The 19,417-nt window shown below is 41.5% G+C and overlaps 1 protein-coding gene across 1 annotated transcript in view; it reads left to right on the forward strand.

Moving 5' to 3' along the window:
• LOC106561902 (protein kinase C-binding protein NELL1) overlaps positions 1-19,149 on the forward strand; it is a 502,584-nt gene extending 483,435 nt beyond the window's left edge. The window contains exons 18-20 of the mRNA XM_014126233.1: positions 14,618-14,794; positions 18,168-18,392; positions 18,848-19,149. Of these exons, the coding sequence (XP_013981708.1) occupies positions 14,618-14,794; positions 18,168-18,392; positions 18,848-18,898 (453 nt within the window). The 3' untranslated portion in view covers positions 18,899-19,149. The remainder of the gene's footprint in view (positions 1-14,617; positions 14,795-18,167; positions 18,393-18,847) is intronic.
• The last annotated feature ends 268 nt before the right edge of the window (positions 19,150-19,417 follow it).

A 19,417-nucleotide genomic window follows, 5' to 3' on the forward strand; every position in this document is an offset into this window, starting at 1 on the left:
GCACTAAGAACTAAATGAGGAGTGCCAATAATTATGAAACCTTGATTTTGGTCAAATGTATTTTGTATTAAATAATTGTATGATTTTGGTTGGTTCCATTGAAACATTAATAAAGTTCAGTATTTCTCAAATGTTGGTATTTTAAGTTTCTCTATTATGATATTGTTTATTTTTTTTAAGTATTGTTTGTGCATTGCCAGTCAGGGGTGCCAGTAATTTTGGAGCCCACTGTATATTGTCCTGCTAATAGCCCATAATGGGCTATTATAATACTGTACATGGTGTCCAGGTCAGGATAACCAAAACATTTATTTAGATTATCAGAAAGAATGTTGGTACTTATTTATTTTGATCCAAAGCCATGAATGAGTGTGTCACAGCTTTATGTAGGTGCTGGGCTATATGACTGTGCCATCAACTTGATAATATATAACGATATTTTGAGGGTTATTTCGTTTTCCAAAAAACTGAAGTGAGTGATTGTAATCTGAATAAAGGCCTAATTAATATTTGTAAAGGCCAAAGCATTTTATTTCTGTTTTTAGAGGGAGAGACCCTGGGGCAATTGTGCGCCGCCCTATGGGACTCCAACCCTACGGTCGGATGTGATACATAATAATAATACTGTTTGATGTATTATTTGTTTTGTATTTTCTGGTGGATTAAACTGAAATTGCAACCAACCACGGCCAACCTAACTAAGAAATACATTTGACGCTAGAATTCTCCCCCTACCCTCCTTCTAGGCAAGTCTATTGTCCAGCTACCTGCTAATAGCCATAATGGCGCTGTACAACATGACCATCTGTGGTTGCAAGAGTATTTTCCAGTAAGCAACAATTTGTTTACCTTCATTAGACAACTTTGTTCCAATATTTATGTAAATCAGTGATATTTATTCCCATAGTAATTCGTTATGGATCCATAACTAAATAAACATCGGCATTTTGAAAGAGTATTTTTATCAATATTTTATTAATGAAAGCATAAAGATGCTGACGATGAAATACAGTACTGTACAGTATATGCTTTTAAGTTTGGATAATATAGTATTTAAAGCATTTTGAAGATATAAGCCACCTGCATTTGTTTATTAGGCTAAAGCAGAATAGCATAACGGTCCAGACAGCCCTTGTTGTGCCTGGTGAGTAGTTGGTCAAGTTTTGTTGTCAGAAGAGGAATGTAAATGTCAGGGTGAACCGACGACCTGATGAACCCGCCAGGTATGTTGACTCTGCCTGTCAGAGGTGGAGTTCCAGAGCTCACAGGTGTGCCTGGCTTGGATTGTGACTTCATCTCGTTCCTCGCCCTCTTCAACACGTCATTCTCTGCCTGACTCCCCGCCAATGCTGCCTGGCTCTGGACCAATGCATCAGCTGTCGCCAATATCTCTGCCCTCAGATAATGTTTCTCTTTCTGCTGGTCTGCCTTCAATGACTCGATCTCGGTCTTCAAAGTTTGAATCTGAGCAATGTGCACCTTCATTAGATGAGCAGAATGGTATCGCCCTGAGCCCCCATCGATTACAGTGGCCTACGAACAGGTACAGTAGGAGACAATACTGTAAAGTATGCCTAATAATGCTAAAAATAATGATTAAATCAAATGACTGCTGGTCTTTACTGTATGCTGCACATTTTTACATTGTATTCCATTTCCAGCGAGACTATTCAAGCCATCCACTCACTGATGAATGAAGATGGTGAACGATCGGCAAAGGCCATCTGTAATCTGCTGGCATCACAGCACAACATCGCTCTAATCTGTCAGAAGACAGTTGAAGAAACTTGCGTGGACTTATGGAAAGACATGTTTTATATATATATTTATAAACTACCGTTCAAAAGTTTGGGGTCACTAAGAAACGTCCTTGTTTTTTTAAATAAAAGCTAATTTTTTGTCAATTAAAATAACATAAAATTGATCAGAAATACAGTTAATGTTGTAAATGACTGTTGTATGAGGAAACGGCTGATTTTTTTATGGAATGTCTACAGTTGAAGTCAGAAGTTTACATACACCTTAGCCAAATACATTTAAACTTCGTTTTTCACAATTCCTGACATTTAATCCTAGTAAAAATTCCCTGTCTTAGGTCAGTTAGGATCACCAGTTTATTTTAAGAATGTGAAATGTCAGAATAATAGTAGAGAGAGTTATTTATTTCAGCTTTAATTTCTTTCATCACATTCCCAGTGGGTCAGAACTTTACATACAGTCAATTAGTATTTGGTAGCATTGCCTTTAAATTGTTTAACTTGGGTCAAACTTTTCGGGTAGCCTTCCACAAGCTTCCCACAATTAGTTGGGTGAATTTTGGCCCATTCATCCTGACAGAGCTGGTGTAACTGAGTCAGGTTTGTAGGCCTCCTTGCTCGCACACGCTTTTTCAGTTCTGCCCACACATTTTCTATGGGATTGAGATCAGGGCTTTGTGATGGCCACTCCAATACCTTGACTTTGTTGTCCTTAAGCTATTTTGCCACAACTTTGGAAGTATGCTTGGGGTCATTGTCCATTTGGAAGACCCATTTGCGACCAAGGTTTAACTTCCTGACTGATGTCTTGAGATGTTGCTTCAATATATCCACATAATTTCCCTCCCTCATGATGCCATCTATTTTGTGAAGTGCACCAGTCCCTCCTGCAGCAAAGCAACCCCACAACATGATGCTGCCACCCCCATGCTTCATGGTTGGGATGGTGTTCTTTGGCTTGCAAGCCTCCCCCTTTTTCCTCCAAACATGACAATGGTCATTATGGCCAAACAGTTCTATTTTTGTTTCATCAGACCAGATCTTTGTCCCCATGTGCAGTTGCAAACCGTAGTCTGGCTTTTTTATGGCGGTTTTGGAGCAGTGGCTTCTTCCTTGCTGAGCGGCCTTTCAGGTCATGTCGATATAGGACTCGTTTTACTGTGGATATAGATACTTTTGTACCTGTTTCCTCCAGCATCTTCACAAGGTCCTTTGCTGTTGTTCTGGGATTGATTTGCACTTTTCGCACCAAAGTACGTTCATCTCTAGGAGACAGAACGCGTCTCTTTCCTGAACGGTATGATGCTGCGTGGTCCCATGGTGTTTATACTTGCGTACTATTGTTTGTACAGATGAACGTGATACCTTCAGGCATTGGGAAATTGTTCCCAACGATGAACCAGACTTGTGGAGGTCTATAATAAATTTTCTGGGGTCTTGGCTGATTTCTTTTGACTTTCCCATGATGTCAAGCAAAGAGGCACAGAGTTTGAAGGTAGGCCTTGAAATACATCCACAAGTACACCTCCAATTGACTCAAATTATGTCAATTAGCCTATCAGAAGCTTCTAAAGGCATGATATCATTTTATGGAATTTTCCAAGCTGTTTAAAGGCACAGTCAACTTAGTGTACGTGAACTTCTGACCCACTGGAATTGTGATACAGTGAAATATAAGTGAAATAATCTGTCTGTAAATAATTGTTGGAAAAATTACTTTTGTCATGCACAAAAGTGATGCCAAAACTATAGTTTGCTAAACAAGAAATTTGTGGAGTGGTTGAAAAACGAGTTTTAATGACTCCAACCTAAGTGTATGTAAACTTCTGACTTCAACTGTACATAGGCGTACAGAGGCCCATTATCAGCAACCATCACTCCTCTGTTCCAATGGCACACTGTGTTAGCTAATCCAAGTTTATCATTTTAAAAGGCTAAGTGATCATTAGCAAACTCTTTTGCAATTATGTTAGCTCAGCTGAAAACTGTTGTTTGTATAAAGAAGCAATAAAACTGGCCTTCTTTAGACTAGTTGAGTATCTGGAGCATCAGCATATGTGGGTTCGATTACAGGCTCAAAATGGCCAGAAACAAAGATCTTTCTTCTGAAACTCGTCAGTCAATTTTTGTTCTGAGAAATGAAGGATATTCCATGCAAGAAATTGCCCAGAAACTGAAGATCTCGTACAACGCTCTGTACTACTACCTTCACAGAACAACGCAAACTGTCTCTAACAGAATAGAACATTAGCCATGTGTTCGCTTGTTTTGTGCTGTTCTGTAGTTTTCGAGCCGATAATTCGTCTGACAAACAAAGAACTTTGCGTCCTGCAGGCCCAAGCATGGATCAAAGCTCGCGAGACATTCATTGATGTCAACTTCACAGACCAATCAACCGTGGCCCTTGAGCAATTTGTCAAAATTGCCACAGAAAAAAATGGAAGGTCAAGCAAGCCAAGTCCCAAGCATTCGCTCAAACTTCATGTGTGGGGGTCAATTTGTCACCAGGGACCAGGCCCATATTTGATTTTTGATGGTAAGTTTGGCTATTTACAAATCAAAAGGTACTTAAAATATTGTAGCCTTACACCGCACGGACTGCTACAGTATGTGTTCCACAATAATTCACTGTTGCCTCCTTTTTCAGGTATCATGGCTTGAGATTTCTTTGAGGAAGAAGTCATCAAGAGATATGGTGGACCCTATGTTTAGGCCTATGTACATGTATATTTATAGTATGTGGCCCATCCTGTGTCTCCTGCCCTCGTGCCTTGAACCTCGCGTGCTTTCAGTGGATACAGCTGGAGAACTGCAAGGCAATCCCATTGTGCACCACTCGGGAGCATGACCAATAAGACCAATATATATTGTCCTGCTAATAACAGGGTTAATAATATATCTGTGAGAATATCCAAGGGGTTTTTATATAATTCTAAATTAATAATAACCGCTTTGTTTAAAAAATAACTATTTTGTAGATGATTTTGTTTTCAGATAATGTAAAATGAGCGAGATAAAGGCCATTCTTGAACATGGGGTGAGACATTGTTACTAATTTGTAAATAAAGCTGGTTTGTTATTAAGAATGATTTATTTCTGGTTTTAGATGGAGGGAAATAAAAAACTTACTGTCATCTCATGGGTCTCCCAGTCGAGGCCGGCACGGGTATTGAACTAGCATCTGTAGCAACACAGCTGGCACTTCTATGCAGTGTCTTAGACCGTTGCACCACTCAGGCACTGTACAACATAACTCGTCAGGAGTGGGCTACAGTACTACAGCAATAGCAAAATAATCCTAATAAAATAAAATAATGAAAACCTTACTGTAACAACACTTTTAGTAAGTAATAGTGGAGCAACCACTGTACATCAACCGGGAGTGTTTCTGTTTAAATAACACTTTGTGACATCTGCTGATGTAAAAAGGGCTTTATGAATAAATTGGATTGATACAAGGAGTGTGGGCTGACAGGCTTGGCTCCGCCTCTGATTATACACATCGCTCAGGCGGTCCTTGCTTCACCTTAGCTAACCAGTCACCACCAGCTTTCTAGTTTGCCTACCTTTGCCTGGTTAAGAAACACAAGCTGCATTACGAAATAAAAAACAATATCAGAATTGAGTTTAATAATAAAACAACAGTCTAGCTATGTTTTTCTCTCCTTAGAGTAGGCTATAGAAAAGTAGTCTGCCTTTGAATTTGTAGTCACGCTCAACCCTCCCACTTTTCACACTGCATTTCATATACAGACTATGTAGCCACCGTAGCCCTCTTTTTTTCCTCACAGAAAATGGCTGGATTCTAGCCCTTTGGCTACCGTTCAAAAGTTATGACCTGTATTATATGCTCTAAGTTTATTTTATTGTATTGTGCTTTCATAAAACACATCGTGGGCTGTTCTAAAACTTGGCTACTTGCAGACCGGACCATTAATCATTTGTTTAGGCTACACTGTTCAGTCATGTTACCTCATTAGCTGGCTATAGCTAACAACGTGGAGCACGTTCAGCGGGAGGCACAGCTTGGAACGTTCAGATAGAAATATGCTATGTAGAACAAACATGCCTCTGACATGTTGAATAAGGAATAACGTTGTCTCTATTCATGGAATTTCTATCTGCAATGTTCAAGAACGTTTTTCAACTGAATGTGACCCTAGTAATATGCTAACATATGCTAATATGCACATAAAAAAGGAAAAGGCATAGCAAACAATTAATTGACTCAATTTCTCTTGCCACTGACTGGGTAAATAACTTTATTCTGAGTTAATGTGGAGCCAGTGACTCAGACATGAGCACTTGGACCAGGACTCGAGCACTGGGACTTGGACTTCAGCCATAGGGATGTGTGACTTGACTTGGACTCGAGGACAGGGGGCTTGGGACTCGATTCGGATTCGAGGTTTAGTGATTCGACCACATCAATGGGCAGAACAATCATTAGCTCCCATTCAAAGTCATCAGCTCCCATTCTACTTTTGGAAAACAATGGCCAGATAAGTCTTGTATAATATCATTCTTATATATGTTTGTCATATTTCTGCTGTTAGGAAGAGAATAGGATGTGATGCAGGACAAGGCTATGTATGTTTGTGCACATGGAAGTCAATTATTTATGTTTACCATAAGTTAACTTGTTATGGATAGGGGGCAGTATTTTCACGGCCGGATAAAAAACGTACCCGATTTAATCTGGTTATTACTCCTGCCCACCGCTCCAATAACCAATGATAGGGCATGGCACGAATGACAAATTCCTCAAAAATCCCAAAACTTCCATTTTTCAAACATATGACTATTTTACACCATTTTAAAGACAAGACTCTCCTTTATCTAACCACATTGTCCGATTTCAAAAAGGCTTTACAACGAAAGAAAAACATTAGATTATGTCAGGAGAGTACCCAGCCAGAAATAATCACACACCCATTTTTCAAGCTAGCATATAATGTCACAAAAACCAAAACCACAGCTAAATGCAGCACTAACCTTTGATGATCTTCATCAGATGACACTCCTAGGACATTAGGTTATACAATACATGCATGTTTTGTTCAATCAAGTTCATATTTATATCAAAAAACAGCTTTTTACATTAGCATGTGACGTTCAGAATTAGCATACCCACCGAACACTTCCGGTGAATTTACTAAATTACTCACGATAAATGTTCACAAAAAACATAACAATTATTTTAAGAATTATAGATACAGAACTCCTTTATGCAATCGCGGTGTCCGATTTTAAAATAGCTTTTCGGTGAAAGCACATTTTGCAATATTCTGAGTAGATAGCCCGGCCATCACAGGCTAGCTATTTTGACACCCACCAAGTTTGGCCCTCACCAAACTCAGATTTACTATAAGAAAAATTGGATTAACATTGCTGTTCTTTGTCAGAATGCACTCCCAGGACTTTTACTTCCACACCAATGTTGTTTTTGTTCCAAATAATCCATAGTTATATCCAAATAGCGGCGTTTTGTTCTTGCGTTCAAGACTCTATCCGAAGGGTGACGCGCCGGCGCATATCGTGACAAAAAATTTCAAAATATTCCATTACTGTACTTCGAAGCATGTCAAACGCTGTTTAAAATAAATGTTTATGCGTAAAATAGCATTAATATTCCGACCGGGAGATGACGTTTTCGTTCAAAGACTGAAAATGTAAAATGGACTCTTCACGTGCACGCGTGCGCCCGTTTCATTGTTCTCAGATCGACCACTATCCAAATGCACTACTGTTTTTGATAAAGAGGCTATAGAAGGCCAAGAAATGGTCAGAGAGGGCACTTCCTGTTTAGAATCTTCTCAGGTTTTGGCCTGCCATATGAGTTCTGTTATACTCACAGACACCATTCAAACAGTTTTAGAAACTTTAGGGTGTTCTCTATCCAAATCAAGCAATTATATGCATATTCTAGTTTCTGGGCAGGAGTAATAACCGGATTAAATCGGGTACGTTTTTTATCCGGCAGTGAAAATACTGCCCCCTATCCTAAACAGGTTAACTATCTTCTCCCAGTGTAATGCAGTGAAGATAGGTACTACGTAATAAGATTGGATGATAAATAACCTAGATATGGCAGCTATTAGTCTACTATAGCGCAAGTTGGCTTGTTGGTTGGTTGGTTGTCTCTCATCTCTCTCTCCCTGTGTCGCTCACAGTATGGCCCCTCCCCCACCTGCTAGAGGCACCTCTCTCTCCGTGCTCTCATGTTTATCATCTCTGTTTAATAAAGTGGCTTAAAAAAGTACTTTTCTGCTGTTTCCTTCACTCGGATCGGTTTCGACCAAGTCTATACGGAACGGGTCTAGTTGCCTATATTTTAAGAATGTATTGATGCATATCGGGTTCAGGTGGGAAAGCCCCAGGTCCATTTTGGAACGGGTACAACTTTTTGGACCCATGAAGACCTCTAATGTGCTGCTCTCTGTTTGACTGTTCACCCTTTGATACTACTTTGAATAAGTTGTTTTCAATGGAAAGAGACCAACCCAAAGCCAAATGATTGGCATAAATGTTCAACTTTGAGTAGCCGATGTGGGATCACTAGCTAGGTAGCTGTGTGTGGGCTAGTGGTAGTCATCATGTAAGTCTATGTCACCTGCCCTGAGGCCAGGATTCATTCCAAGGTGCATTGTATAGCAGCACACTGGACAGCCGACAATTTCCAGAGTTTGCAGAGATCACATGGTAAACACTGCATCGGCTCAAGTGTAAATTCCTTTTTACAGAGTGCTAAGAACCTTGGCGTGATCCTGGACAACACCCTGTCGTTCTCCACTAACATCAAGGCGGTGACCCGATCCTGTAGGTTCATGCTCTACAACATTCGCAGAGTACGACCCTGCCTCACACAGGAAGCGGCGCAGGTCCTAATCCAGGCACTTGTCATCTCCCGTCTGGATTACTGCAACTCGCTGTTGGCTGGGCTCCCTGCCTGTGCCATTAAACCCCTACAACTCATCCAGAACGCCGCAGCCCGTCTGGTGTTCAACCTTCCCAAGTTCTCTCACGTCACCCCGCTCCTCCGCTCTCTCCACTGGCTTCCAGTTGAAGCTCGCATCCGCTACAATACCATGGTGATTGCCTACGGAGCTGTGAAGGGAACGGCACCTCCATACCTTCAGGCTCTGATCAGGCCCTACACCCAAACAAGGGCACTGCGTTCATCCACCTCTGGCCTGCTGGCCCCCCTACCTCTGAGGAAGCACAGTTCCCGCTCAGCCCAGTCAAAACTGTTCGCTGCTCTGGCACCCCAATGTTGGAACAAGCTCCCTCACGACGCCAGGACAGCGGAGTCAATCACCACCTTCCGGAGACACCTGAAACCCCACCTCTTTAAGGAATACCTAGGATAGGATAAAGTAATCCTTCTAACCCCCCCCTTAAAAGATTTAGATGCACTATTGTAAAGTGGTTGTTCCACTGGATATCATAAGGTGAATGCACCAATTTGTAAGTCGCTCTGGATAAGAGCGTCTGCTAAATGACTTAAATGTAAATGTACATTTTGCAGAAGCTCTTATCCAGAGCGACTTACAGTAGTGATTGCATACATTTCATACTTGTCCCCCATGGGAATCAAACCCACAACTCTGGCGTTGCAAACACCATGCTCTACCAACTGAGCCACACGGGACCAACTGCTGTCCAGTGCGCAGTTCCATAACAAGCCTTGGATTGAATCCGGCCTGAGATGTACTATCTGATTGTGGATGAGGATGTCACAGCTCAGATCAAAAACACCTGCAGTATTGTGACTGAAGGATTCATCCTTCTGCTACTGCTATGGAGAGAGCAAGGAGTAGGAGTGACAGTGAGATAGAGCTACAACTGAGCATGAGATAGAAGGAGGGGGGAGAAGTTATATGACACCGAGAAATACAGAGGGAGTAAAAGATGGCGTAACACTGAAAGATGCGAAGAGAGACACAGTAGAACGGAGAGAGAGGAGGAGTGCACAGTTTGACATAATAATAATAATTTATATTATATAACTCGAGACAAAAGTACAGGCAACAAAGAGAGGAAAAGAGAGGGAGGAAGGGAGGACTGTGATTGAGGTCTATGTACCTCGGCTGCTGTCTTTGTTTAGCCTCAGCTTTCATCAGGTTCTGTGAATCTGCAGTAGGTCTAGTAGCCAAAGCCCAGCTCTCTGCACGACTTCAATACCTGATTTGTGTAGTGGGTCTCACAGCCTGGCTTTCTCTATAAGGCTCCAACACCTGATCTGAAAATGGTCTCCAACACAAAGATCTCACTACAGCCTGTGACATGCAACTGATATGCTACTGATATGCTAACTACCCAGTGACCACAGTCCGACACGGACATCCATGAATGTTATTTTTTGTGTGAAATTTGGTCTGTGCGCCCTGGCCTTGATTTAAAATGTCCACAGACGTCCGGACCGGACCAAATCTGAACCAATCATAGGCGTCTATGTTTGGTTTAGATTTGGTCCGGACCGGCTTTGATTTCAACGCCCACAGACTGATTGATTTGGCCCAAACACAGACGTCTATAATTGGTTCAGATCTGATCCGGACCAAATCTGAACCAATCATAGACGTTAATGTTTCACAAGTTTGGGCAGCACAGTACAACACAGTACAGTGCAGTACAATACAGTTGAGCACAGGAGAGTACAGCACAATGCAGTACAGTACAGTAAAGAAAAGTAGAGTACAGTACAGTATAATGTACTCTGTTGTACTATACTCTACTTTACTGTACTGAACTAAACTCTATTGTTCTGTACTCTACTGTGCTGTACAAACTTGTGAAACATAGACGTCTATGATTAGTTCAGACTTGGTCTGGACCAACCACATGTGGGTCGTGTCCCCCTGCTCAGAGGTTGCATTCATCAACTACTGTAAGTCGCTCTGGATAAGTGCGTCTGCTAAATGACAAAAAATAAATAAAAATGTTTTTTTTTTAAATCAACCAATGGTTTCGTGTGCTATCAGGCACCAGATTTCTATATAGCTGATACGTAATCTTGGTTAAACCAGAACTTAAGTCTTGTTTAATTGGTCAGATGCTCAATTCTGGGTGAATTCTGACCAATTCTGGGTAAATTATACGTGTTAAGAGAAGAAAGAATGAGGATCGGTACCAGAACTAAGAGCTTTACCAACTCATTAGAATAATAACCAGTGTGCTTTGCAAGTGTTGACTTCTACATTTACAGTTTGGCCTTTATGCAGACGCTCTTATCCAGAGCAACTTACAGTCATATTAGCATTCAACTAAGGTAGATAAACAACCACATATCACACACTTCTGTAACTGTTACTGTCATTTTTTCTGTTGGTCCAAAACCTTTGAACATGATTACTACCAGTTCTAAAGCTTTTGAAAAAGCTAACTTAAGTGCATATGACAGTTGGGAGTAATAATAAATATTGTACAAAGCAATCTTCAGTTAGCCCTATTTTATTTAAATCAGAATAACAATTTGGGAGAAAAAAAACATTAAGAAACATTAAGAAACAAAAATTAACCTGTTTTCAACATCTGGAAAATATGTATTTTAGATAGTCTTTCCAAGATAATTTTGCTCACTGGGTAACTAATCAAGTAAACATGAACTATTGAGATTTTATCAGAATAGTGCAAGCTAATGCTAATTATACACTTTTCATGACGCTTGCCAGGCTTTAGTATTAAGTATAGGCCTACCACTGGCTAATCAAAGTATATATTTGTACCTTCCATTGTTTACAATTGTACATTGTTATCAATCTCATTGGGAAAAAGGTGAACATTTTTGCAGCTTAGCTGTCAATCGCTATCGGCATGAGCATGTAAACCTTGCATTGGAAACCCGGCCGGTAAAAATCTCAGATATTGATTGGAATTGTCTAAGGCAGTGAGAATAATGTCAAGCTGAATAAAACTACATTAAATTTAAAGATTATGCAATATAACCTTAGGGCTACACACAGAGGTATTCCAGTCAACCTTAACCTCTATGGGACCGGCGGGACGAATTCGTCCCACCTACGTAACAGCCACTGCCAGCCTGTGGCGCGATTTTCAAAATCTTCAAAATCCTATTACTTCAATTTCTCAAACATATGACTATTTTACAGCCATTTAAAGATACGACTCTCGTTAATCTAACCACACTGTCCGATTTCAAAAAGGCTTTACAACGAAAGCAAAACATTAGATTATGTCAGCAGAGTACCAAGCCAGAAATAATCAGACACCCATTTTTCAAGCCAGCATATAATGTCACCAAAACCCAGAAGACAGCTAAATGCAGCACTCACCTTTGATGATCTTCATCAGATGACAACCCTAGGACATTATGTTATACAATACATGCATGTTTTGTTCAATCAAGTTCATATTTATATCAAAAACCAGCTTTTTACATTAGCATGTGACGTTCAGAACTAGCATACCCCCCGCAAACTTACGGGGAATTCGCTAACATTTTACTAAATTACTCACGATAAACGTTCACAAAAAGCATAACAATTATTTTAAGAATTATAGATACAGACCTCCTCTATGCACTCGATATGTCCGATTTTAAAATAGCTTTTTGGTGAAAGCACATTTTGCAATATTCTAAGTACATAGCCCAGGCATCACGGGCTCGCTATTTAGACACCCGGCAAGTTTAGCACTCACCATAATCATATTTACTATTATAAAAATGTCATTACCTTTTGTTGTCTTCGTCAGAATGCACACCCAGGACGTCTACTTCAATAACAAATGTTGGTTTGGTCCAAAATAATCCATCGTTATATCCGAATAGCGGCGTTTTGTTCGTATGCGTTCCAGACACTATCCGAAATAGTAAAGAAGTGTCGCGCGCTTGGCGCAATTCCTGACAATAAAATTCAAAGTGTTCCATTGCCGTACGTCGAAGCATGTCAACCGCTGTTTAAAATCAATTTTTACGTCATTTTTCTCGTAGAAAAGCGATAATATTCCGACAGGGAATCTCCTTTTCGGCAAACAGAGGAAAAAATCCCAAAGGCGGGGGCGGTCGGGGTCACGCGCATAAGCTAGTGTCTCTTGATGGGCCACTTGAGAAAGGCGATAATGTGTTTCAGCCTGGGGCTGGAATGACGACATTCTCTTTTTTCCCGGGCTCTGAGAGCCTATGGACGACATGGGAAGTGTCACGTTAGAGCAGAGATCCTTAGTAAATGATAGAGATGGCAAAGAAGTTCCAGAAATGGTCAGACAGGCCACTTCCTGTAAAGGAATCTCTCAGGTTTTGACCTGCCATTTGAGTTCTGTTATACTCACAGACACCATTCAAACAGTTTTAGAAAATTTAGGGTGTTTTCTATCCATATGTAATAAGTATATGCATATTCTAGTTACTGAGTAGGAGTGGTAACCAGATTAAATCGGGTATGTTTTTTATCCAACCGTGTCAATGCTGGCCCCTAGCCCTAACAGGTTTAAGCGGTTTCTCAGATAAAGACTAGGACAATTTCAACTCCTAGAAAGGCTGATTTTTAGGGTGGTTGCCCCAAAATGTATTATTCTGTATTGAATTGGAGGTTGTTTGCATTATTGAAAGCTATGCAGTTTTAATATTACAAACTTGGCATTTATTTGGTAAATAAAACAATGCAGCATTTGCTGTAAAATGCCTAATTTCAAGGCTATTCCAAAACATTGTTACAATGCACACAATGGGAATGATATTGCATGGCATTAGTCAGCCACCCAAGTAAAATTTGCCAGAGCTACTCATATCCGTAGCAGTAACATTAAAAGGCTAATGCTAATAAAGCTCTTGGATATTAGCACCATGAGAGTTATTAGCTACTGTAGCGAGACAATACGTGCCGATAAAATATTGGCTACTCATTATGCAAGTACATTTATACATTTTGCAACAGCCTTTTCAGGAGGGCTCCTGAGTGGCGCAGCGGTCTAATGCACTGCAACTCAGTGCAAGAGGCGTCAGTACAGTCCCTGGTTCAAATCCTGGCTGTAGCACATCTGGCAGTGATTGGGAGTCACATAGGGTGGTGCACAATTGGCCCAGTGTTGTTGGGGTTTGGCTGTGGTAGGCTGTCATTGTAAATAAGAATTTGTTCTTATTAACTGACTTGCCTTTTTAAATTGTATGGGGTTGTTGAGCTCATTACCAAGCTGGCAAGGGCTCAGTATGGCCAGTAAAATGGATCATAAAACATTCACTGATAAAGAGCCTGGAATCTCTGTAGAAAGATTTGCATCCATGGCCTTGATCAGATATCCAATACAAAACACTAACCTCCGAAAAACACTCCTCTTAAAACGTCAATGACAAATTGTAGTCAGTATTGTTGGAAATGGCCTTGCTCAATGAAGTGTATTTTCCTCTATAATGGTTATACCTTCTGTAGGAGGAGTGAGTGTAACTATTTAAATTAGACTGTAGGCAGTTAGGTAGGGTAGGAGGCATACCAATGTGTGTGCATGTCTGTGTGTCTGTATGTGCATTTAAGCAATCACTAGAAAAAATATTAAAATGTCAGTAATACAACTGTAAAAGTATTTACAAGCAAAACCAGCCAAGATTACGATTTGTACAACATAACTGCAGTCTTACAAACTTTGTGGGTGGATGGATGTAACTGGCCTGATTATAGTAGTTCATTAGACATTTGGAAGAAAGGCCTCAAAGTTCCAGACCTGCTGGGAATTAGGATTATTTGCTTATAGAACTATTTTGATTTTTTTAAAATTTGGGGTCAGATTTAAACCCATTCTCACAGCGTACATAGTACGTGATCCAAAGTCATCGGCATAGACTGCCGACCCAGGCCATGGCCTTGACATTCCTTTGTATTCCTATGCCTTTACTTTGTCTCCAGGACGGGCGCACCTTCTGCAGGAGGAGAGAGTGTGACTGTGTGGACCCTGAGGCAGACCTGTTCTGCTGTCCTGAGTGTGACTCCAGAAAGTCCAGCCAATGTCTGCACCAGAGTGGACACACACTGTACAACAGCAGAGACTCCTGGATCTACGGCTGCCAGCAGTGCCGCTGCCTGGTATCAACACACACACACACACACACGGCATTTGCATCCATATACACATGCTTGAATTCACATACAGACACACAGACATGCACACACACGCACACATTGGTATGCTTCTTGTATACTTTGTTGTACACAAACACTCTTGTTCACACACGCACGTTTTACACTTGTGCAACTTGGATGAAGAGGATGTGTATGTCTCCTCTAATCTTTTTTTTCATATTAAAACATACAATCTACTTGCAGTGAAGAAGCTCCACATTTACATTACATTAAGTCATCTAACAGACTCCCATCCAGAGCGGCCAACAGAAGCAACCAGGGTCAATGCCCTGCTCAAGGATACGGAGACAGATCTTCCACAAGGTCAAAAACCAGCGAACTATCATCCACCGGCCCAATCTCCCAAGCTCCCAAACGCCAGGCCACCAGCCCTCCACCCCCCCACCCCCAAGTTCCCTGAGAGCTGCCCCTCAACCATCCGAGACCCCCCCCATAGGCCCCCATCCCCCCAAACAAAAATAATTCAATTTTCCACCCCCAAGACCCCCAACCCCGTCCCCAAAGCCCCGTCCCCCAATGCCCCGTCCCACAATGCAACCAACAAAATAAACAAAAGAGAAAAACAAAGGAAAACAGAAAACAACAATGCAAAAAACAAAAGACATCGGGGACAACAAAAATCATAACAGCAAGGCCAACTGAATATATTTGAGTGACACTATTTACATGTGTGTGTGTGTGTGTGTCCCCGTTTATGTGCACATGTGTGCGTTTGAATGAGACTGTGTGTATATGCATGTGTACAAACACCTGCGCTGCATCAGCCTCAGGCAAACAGGCATTAGCTGTAACAACGCTGTCCCTCAGTCATTCAAACTTACTTTTGGTTTTGTTTTATTTTGACTTCATTTTTTTTTCAATTTTATCTTTGACCGTCATTCTATTCCAGCCCATCAACTCCACTCCCACTTGTCTCCAATTCCACATCCAAACCCTCAGCTTCCCTCAGCCCATCCCACCTATCTCTGCTAGCCACCCCCTTCGGATTTCTACACACCATATGTCTTTCAACTATGCTGTGATATTTAACATACAATTTATCTATCTAATCAAATAAGTAAGCTCGTAAGTAAGCATTTCACTGTAAGGTCTGTTGTATTCGGCGCATAAGATTTGATTCGATTTGAATAGAATCCACAGATTGTGAGTTGAAGATAAGTACTTTTACTAAGAGTATTAGTATGTTAGTAATTGACTGACCAGGTCTCTCCAGATCTCCCAACAATGCTATTTCTAGGGGCAAATTTTAGATTAATGTTATGCTTTTTCAGCCATTCCTGAACCTGAGACCAGAACCAAGCTACCGGAGGGCAATACCAAAACAAATGGTCAATTGATTCTGTATCCTCACACCAAAATCTGCAGAGCTGCGATGATTGTATCGTAAATTCCGGACTATAAGCCGCAACTTTTTTCCCACGCTTTGAACCTCGCGGCTTAAACAGTGACGTGGCTAATATATGTATTTTTCCCGCTTTCAATTTTTTTTCTTCCAAAAAAACACATTCTGTGACGTGCTCAGTTTTTTGGCGGCATGAAGCTTTCATTAGACCAATGAAATTGCCAAACGGGTTAAGGTCAAAAAACTTTTTTGTTTACTGTTTAGATTAAATCGAGCGCTCTCAAACTTCCCATCATTCTGATTACGGTAGTCATTTTGTCACCCTCATCATGGCAAAGACACGGAGAAATGCATATGATGCAGCTTTCAAGTTGAAGTCGATTGATCTGGCTGTTGGAAAAGGAAATAGAGCTGCTGCACGGGAGCTTGGTCTTAATGAGCCGATGATAAGACGTTGGAAACAGCAGTGTGAGGAATTGACTCAGTTCCAAAAGACAACTAAAGCTTACTGCTAATTTTTTATTTTTTGTTACAAGCCGTGTTTCGTTAAAGCCTATTTATTTTTGTTACAAGCCGTGTTTCGTTAAAGCCTATTTATTTTTGTTACAAGCCGTGTTTCGTTAAAGCCTGTGTAAAGTTCATTTGTTTCAATGTACTGGTAGGCACCTGCGGCTTATAGACATGTGCGGCTTATTTATGTTCAAAATAATATATATTTTTTAAATTCAGTGGGTGCGGCTTATATTCAGGTGCGCTTAATAGTCTGGAAATTACGGTATGCCCCAAATATTCAACATTTAGGTGGTGGCAAGAATTCTGTACAATCATTTTAGCTGAAAAGCACAAAGTCTTAAATCTTGCGTCGTTTTATGTATCAGCTAATACACCCTGTCTCCTCTGATCTTGATTGCATGCTAAAGCAGATGCTAATGAGATAGGCTGTGAAGAAGCCTGATAACCGAAGAAAAAGCAGATGTTACCATCTTGATATGAAATACAATTATATTTTTGGTGGCCTAGGCTTTGTGTGTGTGTGTGTGTGTGTGTGTGTGTGTGTGTGTGTGTGTGTGTGTGTGTGTGTGTGTGTGTGTGTGTGTGTGTGTGTGTGTGTGTGTGTGTGTGTGTGTGTGTGTGACGTCTTTGTGTGTGTGCATGTGCATTACCTTACTCTGGTGGACCTGATAATTAGCGGGCTCTGGCAGCTGTGCAATTAGCTAAGCAATGCTGCCGTGGAAAAACAGATCCCAGAATCAGCATGGCACCAACAACCACTCTAATTTGCCCAGCCAGCCTTCAAGTGTCATCAGAAAGGAAGAAAGACATTCTAAGTACTTAGACACAGGTATCACTACTGTAGCCTATGGCCAAACCTACAGTGTGAACCTGTGATATTAAACTGATATTATAAACTGGGTGATTCGAGCCCTGAATGCTGATTGGCTGACACCCGTGGTATATCAGATCATATACCACGGGTATGACAACATTAACTTTTTTCTGCTCTAATTACATTGGTAAGCAGTTTATAATAGCAATAAGGCAGCTCAGAAGTTTGTGCTATATGGCCAATATACCATGGCTAAGGGCTGTATACAGACACTGTATACAGACACACACAAAGCCATAGTACTGATCCCACTATGTCAGCCATCAGGTGATTCACATCAGAGAGCTGCTTAGACACTTGTCTCTGTACTCCTAGCTTTATCCTTCCAATATGGTCTTACAATACCCCATAGTAGTCATCTCAGGGTCCAGCGGTTATAAGGACTGTTCCAAACAATTGTCCCTTGTTTTTCTTCCATTCTCCTCCAATCTCTGTCTGTCTGTCTGTCTGTCTGTCTGTCTGTCTGTCTGTCTGTCTGTCTGTCTGTCTGTCTGTCTGTCTGTCTGTCTGTCTGTCTGTCTGTCTGTCTGTCTGTCTGTCTGTCTGTCTGTCTGTCTGTCTGTCTGTCTGTCTGTCTGTCTGTCTAGGAGGGAGAGGTGGACTGCTGGCCCCTGGCGTGTCCAGTGTTGGCGTGCAAGTACTCTGCCTTGGCGGAGGGCGAATGTTGCCCGAGCTGCGTCACTGACCCCTGTCTGGCAGACAATATTGCCTACGACATCATGCAGACCTGCCAGGACCCCGCTGGGATCACCCGCCTCAGCAGTGCCAAGTGGCCCATGCCAGGGTCACCCTGCACCACCTGCAAATGCAAGGTGACAACAACAACAACTCATCTCTTACCTGACACAGACACACATACATACACAGGAGCACGCAAAAACACATACATACGTACATACACACACACACAGTGAATGGCAAGCTTTTCCTGCACCTCCTGCAAGTGCAGTATTTACAGGAACACTAACACACACAGCTGTGTCACCTGCAAGAACAAAGCACGCAACCCTAACCTAGGCCGGGATTCAATGCAAGGCGCATTATAGGGCAGCATACTATACAGCCGATAATGCACATGGTAACTGCTGCACATGTCAGTTCTATAGTGTAAGTGCCCTTTTAACGTTTGTTGAATCCCGGCCCTGACCTCACCTTGCATCACTCACACATGGTAGCATACGCAAACATGCAGAAAAAGAATGGAACTAACTACCTGTTTCTCTTTTTTTTCTTCATATTCCCCCTTTTTTATCGCTGCCGTGGTCAGAATGGAAGTGTGTGCTGCTCGGTGGAGCTGGATTGTCTTCAGAACAACTAAACACTCCTCTTTCGGTAGCCGTACTCTTCTCCTCTCCAATAGCTCCTTTCTTCAGATCCTAGACTGGCCACACTGTTTGAAGACCCTACCTTTGGACCTTTTACCACACATGCTCACATACACGCACATACGCACGCACACACTCTGCCTGGGTTAGGGCAGTGGCTAGAGCTGTGTGTCCATACTGGTTCTTCAAGCAACACTGTATCGCTGACAAATTGAGAGATGGAGTGTCTGTCTGCTACACAACTACAGGAGACCAACCCACATATAACCGTTTCCTCACTCACCCCCTACTTGCACCCTTCTCAGTGTGTACTGTATGTTTGTGTGCGTGCGTGTGGGTATACCAGGGGTTCCCAAACTTTTTTGGCCCACAACCCCATTTTGATTAAAAATTAATTGCAACCCCGCAATGTAAGAAAGTTATGTAATCAAGGGACAGTGTTTTTTAATTGTCGCTATGACAGTCTATTAGAAATCAGTCTGACAGTACTTTTGAAGGTATTTCAATGTGAA

This window comes from Salmo salar, chromosome ssa11 (assembly GCF_905237065.1).
Source record: "Salmo salar chromosome ssa11, Ssal_v3.1, whole genome shotgun sequence".
NCBI classification, from domain to species: Eukaryota; Metazoa; Chordata; class Actinopteri; order Salmoniformes; family Salmonidae; genus Salmo; species Salmo salar.